This window comes from Gobio gobio (assembly GCF_949357685.1).
Source record: "Gobio gobio genome assembly, chromosome: 17".
Classification (NCBI taxonomy): Eukaryota; Metazoa; Chordata; class Actinopteri; order Cypriniformes; family Gobionidae; genus Gobio; species Gobio gobio.
The window spans coordinates 1,203,986-1,216,485 of NC_137110.1; the positions used below are offsets into that span (position 1 = coordinate 1,203,986).

Consider the following 12,500-nt stretch of genomic DNA (forward strand, 5'->3'; position numbering starts at 1 on the left):
AGTGTGTTGCATGACGGTTGTCTGTGTGTTGCATGACGGTTGTCTGTGTGTTGCATGACGGTTGTCAGTGTGTTGCATGATGGTTGTCAGTGTGTTGCATGACGGTTGTCAGTGTGTTGCATGACGGTTGTCTGTGTGTTGCATGACGGTTGTCTGTGTGTTGCATGACGGTTGTCTGTGTGTTGCATGACGGTTGTCAGTGTGTTGCATGACGGTTGTCTGTGTGTTGCATGACGGTTTTCAGTGTGTTGCATGACGGTTGTCTGTGTGTTGTATGACGGTTGTCTGTGTGTTGCATGACGGTTGTCAGTGTGTTGCATGACGGTTGTCTGTGTGTTGTATGACGGTTGTCAGTGTGTTGCATGACGGTTGACGGTTGTCAGTGTGTTGCATGACGGTTGTCTGTTTCACGAGTTCACACTTACATATAATTTGTAGAGAGTTAATTGAATTGCGTATTTGGCGTGCTGTCCGGGGGGGAGGGCTTCGAGCTCGGACTTCGGCCCGAACCCAGAGTACCCCCCGTATGTAAGTGGTTTAGAACTAAAAGATAGGGCAAGATGTGGGGAAGGGGTGGTGGAGGGATGCTGAAAAACTGTCAACAAAATGGAGGTAGGACGGCTGCGTATATATACCTCTTTGTTGATTAGCTGAGTACTCTCCACCTGTGTCAATTATCTGACATGTTCCTCCCGAACCTCGTTTAGTGAAACAGCATGTGTTGCATGACGGTTGTCTGTGTGTTGCATGACGGTTGACGGTTGTCAGTGTGTTGCATGACGGTTGGCGGTTGTCTGTGTGTTGCATGACGGTTGTCTGTGTGTTGCATGACGGTTGTCAGTGTGTTGCATGATGGTTGTCAGTGTGTTGCATGACGGTTGTCAGTGTGTTGCATGACGGTTGTCTGTGTGTTGCATGACGGTTGTCTGTGTGTTGCATGACGGTTGTCAGTGTGTTGCATGATGGTTGTCAGTGTGTTGCATGACGGTTGTCAGTGTGTTGCATGACGGTTGTCTGTGTGTTGCATGACGGTTGTCTGTGTGTTGCATGACGGTTGTCTGTGTGTTGCATGACGGTTGTCAGTGTGTTGCATGACGGTTGTCTGTGTGTTGCATGACGGTTTTCAGTGTGTTGCATGACGGTTGTCTGTGTGTTGCATGACGGTTGTCAGTGTGTTGCATGACGGTTGTCTGTGTGTTGCATGACGGTTGTCTGTGTGTTGCATGACGGTTGTCAGTGTGTTGCATGACGGTTGTCAGTGTGTTGCATGACGGTTGTCTGTGTGTTGCATGACGGTTGTCTGTGTGTTGCATGACGGTTGTCAGTGTGTTGCATGACGGTTGTCTGTGTGTTGCATGACGGTTGTCTGTGTGTTGCATGACGGTTGTCAGTGTGTTGCATGACGGTTGTCAGTGTGTTGCATGACGGTTGTCTGTGTGTTGCATGACGGTTGTCTGTGTGTTGCATGACGGTTGTCAGTGTGTTGCATGACGGTTTTCAGTGTGTTGCATGACGGTTTTCAGTGTGTTGCATGACGGTTGTCTGTGTGTTGCATGACGGTTGTCTGTGTGTTGCATGACGGTTTTCAGTGTGTTTCTGAGGTTAAAGAAACATATAAAAAGGTTTGCATACATGATCTGATGGAAAGGCCTTTTCCTCCAGAAGGATTTTATGGCGTTTTGGTGTCGGTTTGTAGAAGGAAAGCTGAGAGGATCATAAAAAGAGGAGAATATTGTTTAAAAATCAATAAACGAACTAAATATTTGCAAGTGTTATGGTTTTTTTTACCATGAGAAGATGCAGATTGACTGTCAGTCCGTTCATCAGAGCCACTTCCTCAGGTTTAGCACCTGTGTAAAGATAGTTTGGCTGAATCAGAAGCTCTGTAAAGTGCTCTCTTTACTCCCTGTTTACCTTGACAGAGTTTAGAGGCTCTAAATTACCCACAATCTTGGCCATCAAACCCTCCAGAGTCTCTTCGGCCCAGGCCCAAGGTCGCGACCCCTCCGTGTGGCCATGGACACCTCTGGAAACAACATGTGGTTACGGTAGGGTTTATGAGATTTACGTCAAACGATGGAAGAACATTTCAGAATATTTCTGTGATTTGGATCAGCTGATAAATCATGACCGGGACTCACATTTTGGCCCATTTCTCCAGCTCCTCATCGATGTATTTTTTGGTGTTTTTCGGCTGGAGACCGAGTGAATTCCCAGCAAAATAAACACAATCCTCAGAACCGTCCACAAGCGACAGATCGGCTATAAACAGAGGAGAAATCAGATGAGATATGAATCATATCTCCAGTGATAGTGCTGAGTCATGAGAGCAGCTGAAGTGATTCTCACCCAGAGGCAGGTCTGATATTCTGGGCATGAGGAACTCGTGTCTCAGGTGTTGGAGCAGGTCGATCCGGTCCAGATGTTCTGCCAGCCTGTGGGACGTGGGGCTGCAGTTCAGCTCCTGCGAGAGCCTGGTGATCACCTGCTGCACGCTCTCCATGATTCAGATCATAAATAAGTCTGGATCAACCTCAGATATCCTCCGATATACGTCCTGCCACTCAGACCTACAGCCGAGACTTTGACCCGTGAGTAAACACATCAGGCCTGAGCTAATGATTGCTAGAGGGCCGCATCATTTCCTGCCCTCGTCCTGATGGCTCTCATAAGTTCATGATTCTTCCTCTGCACGTGGAGTCACTTCTGCTTTCAGAGTAAAACTAACCACCAGATCTGATGACACACAGGAGCTCACACTCTTTCCACTGGCCTGATTACAAACCCTACACTATCTACAGTGACACATTAAAGTTTTATAAATGCATGTTATTGTGAACAATTCAAGCTGGAAGCGCAAGTATTCTGATAAAACCCCAACCTTATGGTTTTGTTGACTGAAGTGAAAATGGGCCAATATTAGAGACTTGCGTAATGAAGCATATGCTCTGTTTTCATTGTGTTTAGGTTCTGTCTTCTGCCTGTCATTTGACCCAGGGTTTGTTTAAACGACAGCCGTGTACTAACAACAGACGACAACGATCTCCGTCCACACCGATCTGCAATAATGACCAAAGGCTGTATTATGCATGCTAGGCCAATAGGTGGCGATGATTTGTCAAGAAACACCCAGCCAAACATGTAATACGCATACATGCAGGTAGTTGACAATTAAGCAGTAAAACACCACTTTTGAAGGAAAAATACATAATGTTATGTTTGGGAAAATATGAGGGGTCACTAACTTCAATTCTTTCACTGTTTTTTCACTGTTTTTTTCACTGTGTCCGAATATAGAATTATGAATATACACTCTAAAAAATACTGGGTTAAAAACAACCCAAGTTTGGTTGAAAATGCACTAACCCAGCAATTGGGTTGTTTTAACCCAGTGAATGGGTCATTTTAACCAGTGGTTGGGTTAAATGTTTGCTTAAAACAACCCAATCGCTGGGTTAAAACAACCTTTGCTAAAATTGCGGGGTTAGTCCATTTTCAACCCAACTTGGGTTGTTTTTAACCCAGTATTTTTTAGAGTATAGGAGCGTCACACCAAAGGACAAAAGAGCTCAACACTTACAGTGCTCCAAAAAAGTTCTAATTGAACAATTCTGAGACAAAATCTTACCAAGACCTTGACCTTCAACTAATTAAACTTGTCAGTGGAATCGCCCGATTTAAAAACAGGATATGATGTCATGGTTTTTAATGACAAGATGTGTCAAGATCCTACGCTTTTAGAAATGTATGATGAAAACAACGATTGTCATTTACTAAAATAGACACCATTTTAAATTATGCCTGAGGTGTTTATTAACATATCCTTTTCTTTATAAGAGTTGTAATCTATTGAGGATTTTGAGATTTAGCTCAAAAATGTCAAATATACAAAGACAGCCGTTTTTATTTCAACCGGTCCATGTGAGACAAAGAAATGTTTAACCATTTACTGCACTTTTTATCTTGTGTGACAGTGAAAATGCCATGTCACATCCACATGCCACCATTTTCATGAATTCTAAATTTGTTGTAAAGGCATTGTTTTCAAAAACTTTCCCTTTGAAACCAGTTTTTCAAAAGCTTGGATTTCAGTCCTCAAAACGTTGTTGTCATGTAAATGAACGGCCAAAACCCATTAAAAACTGTGGTAACACTTTACAATAAGGTTCATTAGTTAACATGAACTAATAATGAACTGCACCTGTGATATATATATGAACTGAACTAGCATTTATTTATCTTTAATGTTAATTTCAACATTTACCAATGCATTATGCAAATCTTGCTAACATTAGTTAATGAACTGTAAACTAACATGAACAAACCATGAACAGCTGGATTTATATTAACTAACGTTAACAAAGATGAACTAATGCTGATCAGAGGTGTTGCTCATGGTTAGTTCATGTTAACTAATGCATTAACTAATGTTAACTAATACAACCTTATTTTAAAGTGTTACCGAAATTGTTTCCGTGTGTCTGACGGCTGTCTGATTTATCATTAGGTTAACCTTTTCTGTAATATTAAGCGTCTGCTAAATTATTAAATGTTAATTATCTCTGTTAAATAGTTCTCCTTGTTATTTAAGCCCTGAGTTCTCCTCAGTTTTTTGTCGTTTGTGTAATGTTGGTTGTTTCTCTGTTCTCCTGAGCATTTTGTCATTAAAGACTGTTAATCTATTCTCCATCATTCGTCTGATTTCTACACTGCACCCAGCATGGCAGAGGAACGGACCTATATAGAAAATGGACTTACCCATGGTCCAGCCTCGAGGACCACAGCCGTGGATTCCTTCATCTGACGAGGAAGTCCCCAGTCCCGCTCCTAATCCAGAGCCCAGCCTGCCATCACCCTGCGGCACTAGAGTGAGCCAGAGCCCACCGCAGACGGAGGAATGGAGCCTGAGCCTCGACGAACATCGAGTGTGTGAGCCAGCAACACCGCCAGTCATCGTGGGAGTCCTCTTGGAGATGAGGGTATGGAAAGGTTGTTTTTGAAGAGGATGTACTCCTGTCTCTCCCGTATTCTCTGGTCCCGTCCAGGCTTCATTCTCCTGCGTGTCCACCTGTCCCGCTCCACTTCAAGCCTTCTGCGTCTCCTAGGATCCGAGCCTCCCTCTGCCACCTCCTCTTCAAATTCCAGCCCAGTCGCCGCTGTCTCTCATCAGCCCCTCAGCTCCTCCTCTACCGCCCCTCTGTGGTATGGATCCACCTCTGGCCAGCCGTTCACCAGCGCCACATGAATGTATGGATACCCTAGCTCCGCCTCCAGCTGCTGATCCTGTCACTCCACCTTGGCTCCTCCCTCCCTAGGCTCCACCTGGGACCATCGGCCTTACGGCTCCACCGGGCTCCCTCGACCCTCCGGCTTCACCTCGGCTGCGCCATGGACTTGCGAGCTGTCCACTGCACTCCATCTCTCCACCCCTACGGCTCTATCTGGCTCCACCTCAGCCCTCCGGTACCCTGGTTCCACCTTGGGGGTGTGTGGCTACGGCTCCGTTGCGGCCTCTGAAGCCTGTGATCTCGTGCATGTCCACCGGCTCTGTCTCCATCAATCGTCCCCATGGACTCATCAAGGAAATATCCACCATGGCTCCTCCCTCCCTGGACTCATTCTGGCTGGACTCTGGATTTCCACCGGACCCCTCCAGTTACCGACTCCCCTATGGCTCCTCCCACCCTCCACTCATCCATGGACTTATTTATCAGACTTAGTTTTATTTCAACCCCCTCCAGAGCTCCCGCCCTCCCTCCTCAGTTGGACTATTACCAGCGCCACCTGGATGTACGGATCCTGTGACTCCACCTTGGCTTCTCCCTCCCTAGGCTCCACCTGGGACCATCGGCCTTACGGCTCCACCGGGCTCCCTCGACCCACCGGCTTCACCTTGGCCGGATGTTGCCTTACCTGCGCAATGGACTTGCCTCCACTGCACTCCATCTCTCTACCCCTAGGGCTCTGTCTGGCTCCGCCCTTCCTCCGGCTCCACCCTCCGGGACCCTGGTTCCACCTTGGGGAGACATGGCTACGGCTCCGTTACAGCCTCTAAAGTCTCCATCTATCATCTCCATGGACTCATCAAGGAAATATCCAGCATGGCTCCTCCCTCCCTCCTCAGTTGGACTATTTACAGTGCAAGGACGTGCATTTTCAGTTTCCCAGTGTGTCTGATTTATTATTACGTTCACCTGTTCTGTTCATTATCTCATTAGTTTTCCTTGTTATTTAAGCCCTGAGTTCTCCTTAGTTCTTTGTTTGTGTTATTTTGTGTTATTCTCAGTTTTGTTATTTTTTGCAATTGAACAGATGTATAATGATAGTGTTCAGTAATAATTAGAGCTGGAGTTTAACTCGTCCACTACTCGGGAGAAGCTTATTGAATGTTTCTGGATGGGTTCATCTCAGTGGCGGGCTGTGCATTTCACACCTAGGCCTTCAGTGGTATCCTACCTGAATTAAATCACCTCTCAATAAAATCATCATGACGCCACGGCTATAGAAACCATTAACATTATACAGGAACGCAGTATAACAGGGCATTGCGTCTCTCATGGAGCCAGAATGAATGATTAAATTATTAAATAATTTAAGAGTTATTAACGCAGGAAATCCAATTGACACAATTCAACAAGTCTCCTTTCACTGCAGCCCCAGCTGCGCCACATACATCATATCTAACAGAAGCATCGATCCGCTCCGGGTTTTCCGTGCATTTGTGTAGTAGGCTAACGTTACCTTTTGAGTTCTCCGACCACCGAAAGGAAATTGTGCGTTTTTTTGTGCATATTTTACACGAAAGAAAATGTAACAGCATAAATGTTTCTTGAAAAATCTTACCAACAGTAGGCTATGACTAATATATTTCAGGTGAGGTTCAAAGATAATACAACATTTTTTACATTTAAACCCCACAAAACTATATTTTAATAGTTTAATAGTAATATTTAATAGTATGAAAATGTTGTAAATAATATATTAATAACGAAAATAATAATAATTATAACTCATAAATAATAATATAAATTTACAAGAAGTTTGAAAAAACGCTATTAAAACTACAGATGCGGTTTGCTGGTTATTCTGACTAGGCTACTAGTACGCTCTCTGATCATCCAATCAAAGGACGTGAAAATGCCGACGTTATTGTACGCCAGCTAGATGGCCCTGCTGTCGCCAACTCGAAATCTGATTGGCTGATTAAATCAGAGTGATTATCTGATTGGTTAAAGCGCACAGTTTCATTGCCGTTCACTTGTAACAGTCTTCCAGCCTGTTACTTGATCTTTGATAGGCTGCGATTTTATTCCTCACCATTAGGGGGCGATCTAATGATGCTGGGGTTAGATTAAGTAAAGTGATCAGTAGAGGAAGAGAGGATGGTTACCTTTCAGGTAACATGCCAACATGCCTTGCTGGTTGTTGTTTGTCCTTGTTGTGTAGTGCATTGTGTTTTCTTTTGGGTGTTGTTTGTTTGGGGTAAAGAATTAACAGGGTTTCTGTGAGATTATTTTGGTGGGAGGGTGGTAATATAAAAACAAAGAAAGAGTTTGTGGTTTGCCTTATTTTACTAAGTGGTTTAAAATATGTGTTAATGTTTATGACTCTCCCTAAAATCAGATGAATAACTAGCAATAGTTCAAAGTAGCACGTGCAGTTTTACGCCCGCGATATTGATTCTGAAGGCCTCAAGGCAGATTTCTTTGACCTGGCAACACATGAAGACTGAAATATGATTGGATAAAAGCTCTAACATAAACAAACACTACTAGCCTCATGTGGTTGGACACCCGTCAGACCTCCGTTCATCTTCAGACACAAATGAAGATATTTTAGTGTAAATCTGATGCTCTGAAAGGCCTCCATTGGCTCAACTTTACACTCTCAAGACCCTTAAAAGACACTAAAGACTAAAGTTACAAAGTCCATCTCACTACAGCGGCTCTACAATAACTTTATGAAGACGAGAATAGTTTCTGTGCGCAAAAAAACCCTAAATAACGACTTATATAGTGATGACGATTTCAAAACACGGCATCATGAAGCTTCGAAGCGTTATGAATCAGTGAGTCGATTCAGCGGTTCAGAGCGTTATGAATCAGTGAGTCGATTCAGCGGTTTGAATCGCCAAATTTCAGCAGTTTGACGGTTTGACACGCGATCTGAATCATCATTCGACTCACTGATTCATAACGCTTCGAAGCTTCATGATGCCGTGAAGATGAACGGAGGTCTGACGGGTGTCCAACCACATGAGGGTGAGGAATTAATGACAGAATTTTCATTTTTGGGTGAACTAACCCTTTAACACACATTCATGGAAAAAATATATTAAAATTTAAGTCCGTGATTCTCCCACCACTGGTTAATCTCCACCCGCTGAATCAAAACTGACATTTGAACGCGTCTCTTCCCACAAAACATTCCTAACATAAGTTCTATATCAATATCAAGATATGTGGGTGTCTATTCATGAGGGTATCTCCAAGATAACAGTCTTATTGATTGAGTCAGTTGAATGTGATTGGTTCAGGCTCACCGCTCTGCTCTCTTCCCATTGGACAGGGTTTCGGAGCTCCGCCTCCTGGGTTTATAATGAGGGGCGGCAGGTGAACGAGACACACAGCTGCAGCTCTACCACCAACAAGACAAGATGGTAAGTGACATATCTTCCCTTATTATATTGTATTGTATATGAGTGTCATAGGCGCTCTGACTCAAAGCCGTCAGTTGTGTTGAATCAACAGCATGAGTTGATGATATCACTGTTTCCTCTGGTGAAATCTCACTGTGATTGCAAAATGAAACATGAACAGATATGACAGTGACACACACTCATTCTGCTATACAACATAGGCCTATCAGAAAGCCATCAATATATAATAATAATAATATAGGGAGCAAAATGTTTTGACTTCCTTCAAAGTCTCCAGGGTTTGCCTCACTCACAATCTATCAGTCAGCATTGAGTCATTCTGGGTCTGTATGTCGTCTCACTGCACTTTTGTAACCCGAGGTGCGTTAGAGCAAATGTTTGTTCAGTATCTTCCTGTTTGTGTCTTTATGGCTTTATTATGTGAGGTTTATCATTAACGTTGGGTTTGGTTGATAAGATAACACTTTCTGTCCAACAACTGTTCCTCTTATCGACGGCATCAGGAACCGCTGGTTAAACAGTAATTTGACAGATGCATCTTCGCTCTGAAGAAACATAAAAAAATGGAGCCTAAGTCATGTTATATTGTCATTTGAATTTGATTTGCTCAATGTAAAGCGCAAATCCACCTTAACTCAATCATGCATGGCGTTTTCCTCCATATCTAACAGGTGTTCACCATAAACGACATGAGCTTTAAGGCCGGGATGGAGATGAAGGTCTCTGGGAAGATCAAACCAGGATGTGAAGGGTGCGTACAGAGATAACAGGGAACGTTAATGAAACGTTTCTTCAAGGTTATCTGGTCTCACGTTTTTCAAATGTTACTACTTGTTTCAGAACATTCAAAAGTAACGTTCCCATAATGTTTGAAGAATGACACACCGATCAGGCATAATATTATGACCGATGAAGTGAATAACACTGATCTCTGTTAGTGGGTGGGATATATTAGGCAGCAAGTGAACATTTAGTCCTCAGAGTTGATGTGTTAGAAGCAGGAAAAATGGGCAAGCGTAAGGATTTGAGTGAGTTTGACAAGGGCCAGATTGTGACGGCTAGAGACTGGGTCAGAGCATCTCCAAAACTGCAGCTCTTGTGGGGTGTTCCAGGTCTGCAGTGGTCAGTCTCTATCAAAAGTGGAGGACCAGTGGAGAACCGGCCACAGGGCCATGGAGGACCAGTGGAGAACCGGCCACAGAGTCATGAAGGACCAGTGGAGAACCGGCCACAGGGTCATGGAGGACCAGTGGAGAACCGGCCACAGGGCCATGGAGGACCAGTGGAAAACCGGCCACAGGGTCATGAAGAACCAGTGGAGAACCGGCCACAGGGTCATGAAGGACCAGTGGAGAACCGGCCACAGGGTCATGAAGGACCAGTGGAGAACCGGCCACAGGGTCATGGAGGACCAGTGGAGAACCGGCCACAGGGTCATGGAGGACCAGTGGAGAACCGGCCACAGGGTCATGAAGGACCAGTGGAGAACCGGCCACAGGGTCATGGAGGACCAGTGGAGAACCGGCCACAGGGTCATGAAGAACCAGTGGAGAACCGGCCACAGGGTCATATGAAGGACCAGTGGAGAACCGGCCACAGGGTCATGAAGGACCAGTGGAGAACCGGCCACAGGGTCATGAAGGACCAGTGGAGAACCGGCCACAGGGTCATGAAGGACCAGTGGAGAACCGGCCACAGGGTCATGGAGGACCAGTGGAGAACCGGCCACAGGGTCATGAAGAACCAGTGGAGAACCGGCCACAGGGTCATGAAGGACCAGTGGAGAACCGAAACAGAATAGAACACTAACATCTTGGTGCCAGATACACCAGCTTCAGGGGTCTAGAGGAGGCCATGCCTCAACCAACACAATATTAGGAAGGTGATCAGTATGTTATGCCTGATCGGTGTATACCAAGAAACAACACTTTTTAAAAAGAAGAGAACATTCAGAAATAATGTTTTCATAACTTAGCAGAATGTCTTTAGAGTTTTTTTTTTTTTTGTAAAAGAGCTAAAGGTCATACAAACCTGTAACCTCCCTTTGTGTCCTCAGGTTCTCCCTCAACATCGGTCACAACCCAGACGCCATCGCCCTCCACTTCAACCCTCGTTTTAATCTGAATGGCGACACCAACGTCATCGTGTGTAACTCGATTCAGGGCGGATGGGGCTCCGAACAACGAGAGCAGTGTTTCCCCTTCCAGCAGGGCGAAGAGTTCAAGGTGAGCGCCAGCGACCTCTGACCTCTCCCACATCTCATGATCAATGAATTCCCATTACCCATCAAAATAATTGAACTAGTTTTTAAAGTTACACAAGATTCAACTGGGCAGGGTTTTAGTAAAGAGTCAGGTTGATCCTTCCCTCGGGTCATTTTGACCCGAAACTCATTTTTAACAGTATTCATGGAAGTGGTTTAAAACCCATCAAACTGGCACCACGAATACACAAAAAATAACTGGATTTGAGGAGTTTAAGTGATTGTAATAAAAAAAGTAACAAATCCTTCCCTCTCTGGTCAATTTGACCCCCTGTGTGTGTGTGTGTGTGTGTGTGTGTGTGCGTGTGTGTGTGTGCGTGTGTGTGTGCGTGTGTGTGTGCGTGTGCGTGTGCGTGTGTAAGAGAGAGAGAGAATGTGTGTGTGTGTGTGTGTGTGTAAGAGAGAGAGAGAATGTGTGTGTGTGTGTGTGTAAGAGAGAGAGAGAATGTGTGTGTGTGTGTGTGTGTGTGTGTGTGTGTGTGTGAGGAATGCTTCAGGACACACAGAAAAACCTAAAAACTTGACCAGAGATGATTGAATAATGTCTACATGTGTCTCTGAATGCATTCTGAAGAGAAACTGACTCTAGGACCCAGCGGAACGGCTCATCCGCTCCATATAGAGCCATACGAGTTATGAAATATCATCTTATTATTATCTTTCCATAAGAGATTGAGCCACTGTGAGATATCCTGAGCTGGTTATGCATGTATTGGAGAGTTAATTTGAATTTAAGTTGAAAGATTGTGAAGAATGTGCATAAATCAAATTATTTATTGATAAAATCCAGTAATTTAAAGGTAAATAAATTGCATTACAAATATATAATGAAAAAATATAAGCTATATAGATATATTTATTAAAAAAACGGGTCATTTTGACCCACGAGGGAAGGATGACGCTCACACTTCATCTAAAGGAACACAGGACTATTTGTGAAAATAGGCTCGTTCTTCATCTCCCCTAGAGTTAAACTGTTGAGTTTGACCAAATCCATTCAGCCGATCTCTGGGTCTGCCGCTAGCACTTCTAGCATAGCTTAGCATAGATCATTGAATCTGATTAGACCGTTTGCATCGCGCTCAAAACTGACCAAAGAGTTTCCATATTTCTCCTATTTAAAACTGGACTCTTCTATATCGTGTGCTGAGACCGATGGAAAATGAGAAGTTGTGATTTTCTAGGAACTATACTCTCAGTCGGTCTTAAAGGTCCTGTTCTTCGTGATCCCATTTTTCAAACTTTAGTTAGTGTGTAATGTTGCTGTTAGAGCATAAATAATACCTGTACAATTATAAAGCTCAAAGTTCAATGCCAAGAGAGATATTTTATTTAACAGAAGTTCCCTTTCAAAGCCTACAGCGAACGGCCGGTTTGTTCTACATCCTGGTATTTCCTGCTTTAATGACGTCAGTAGAGCAGTTTGTCGACTAACCTCCGCCCACAAGAATACGCGAAAAAGGGGGCGTGGTCTCGTTGCTCCCTCGTGGAGAAGAGGAAGTGTTGCGTTCGGTTCGGTTCGGTTGCGTTTGTCGCCATCAGACGCTGTTATTTTCATCCCGGAGTCAAATCACCTTT

The 12,500-nt window shown here is 44.2% G+C and overlaps 2 protein-coding genes across 2 annotated transcripts in view; one reads left to right on the forward strand and one right to left on the reverse strand.

The window, feature by feature from the left end:
* Positions 1-2,632, reverse strand: part of kynu (kynureninase) — a 13,060-nt gene extending 10,428 nt beyond the window's left edge. The window contains exons 1-5 of the mRNA XM_079840833.1: positions 2,350-2,632; positions 2,142-2,262; positions 1,944-2,026; positions 1,789-1,850; positions 1,633-1,704 (exon numbers count right to left, since the gene is read on the reverse strand). Of these exons, the coding sequence (XP_079696959.1) occupies positions 1,633-1,704; positions 1,789-1,850; positions 1,944-2,026; positions 2,142-2,262; positions 2,350-2,503 (492 nt within the window). The 5' untranslated portion in view covers positions 2,504-2,632. The remainder of the gene's footprint in view (positions 1-1,632; positions 1,705-1,788; positions 1,851-1,943; positions 2,027-2,141; positions 2,263-2,349) is intronic.
* A 5,997-nt stretch (positions 2,633-8,629) lies between these two features.
* Positions 8,630-12,500, forward strand: part of lgals2b (lectin, galactoside-binding, soluble, 2b) — a 5,183-nt gene continuing 1,312 nt past the window's right edge. The window contains exons 1-3 of the mRNA XM_079840844.1: positions 8,630-8,659; positions 9,331-9,410; positions 10,716-10,884. Coding sequence (XP_079696970.1) covers positions 8,657-8,659; positions 9,331-9,410; positions 10,716-10,884 — 252 coding nt within the window. The 5' untranslated portion in view covers positions 8,630-8,656. The remainder of the gene's footprint in view (positions 8,660-9,330; positions 9,411-10,715; positions 10,885-12,500) is intronic.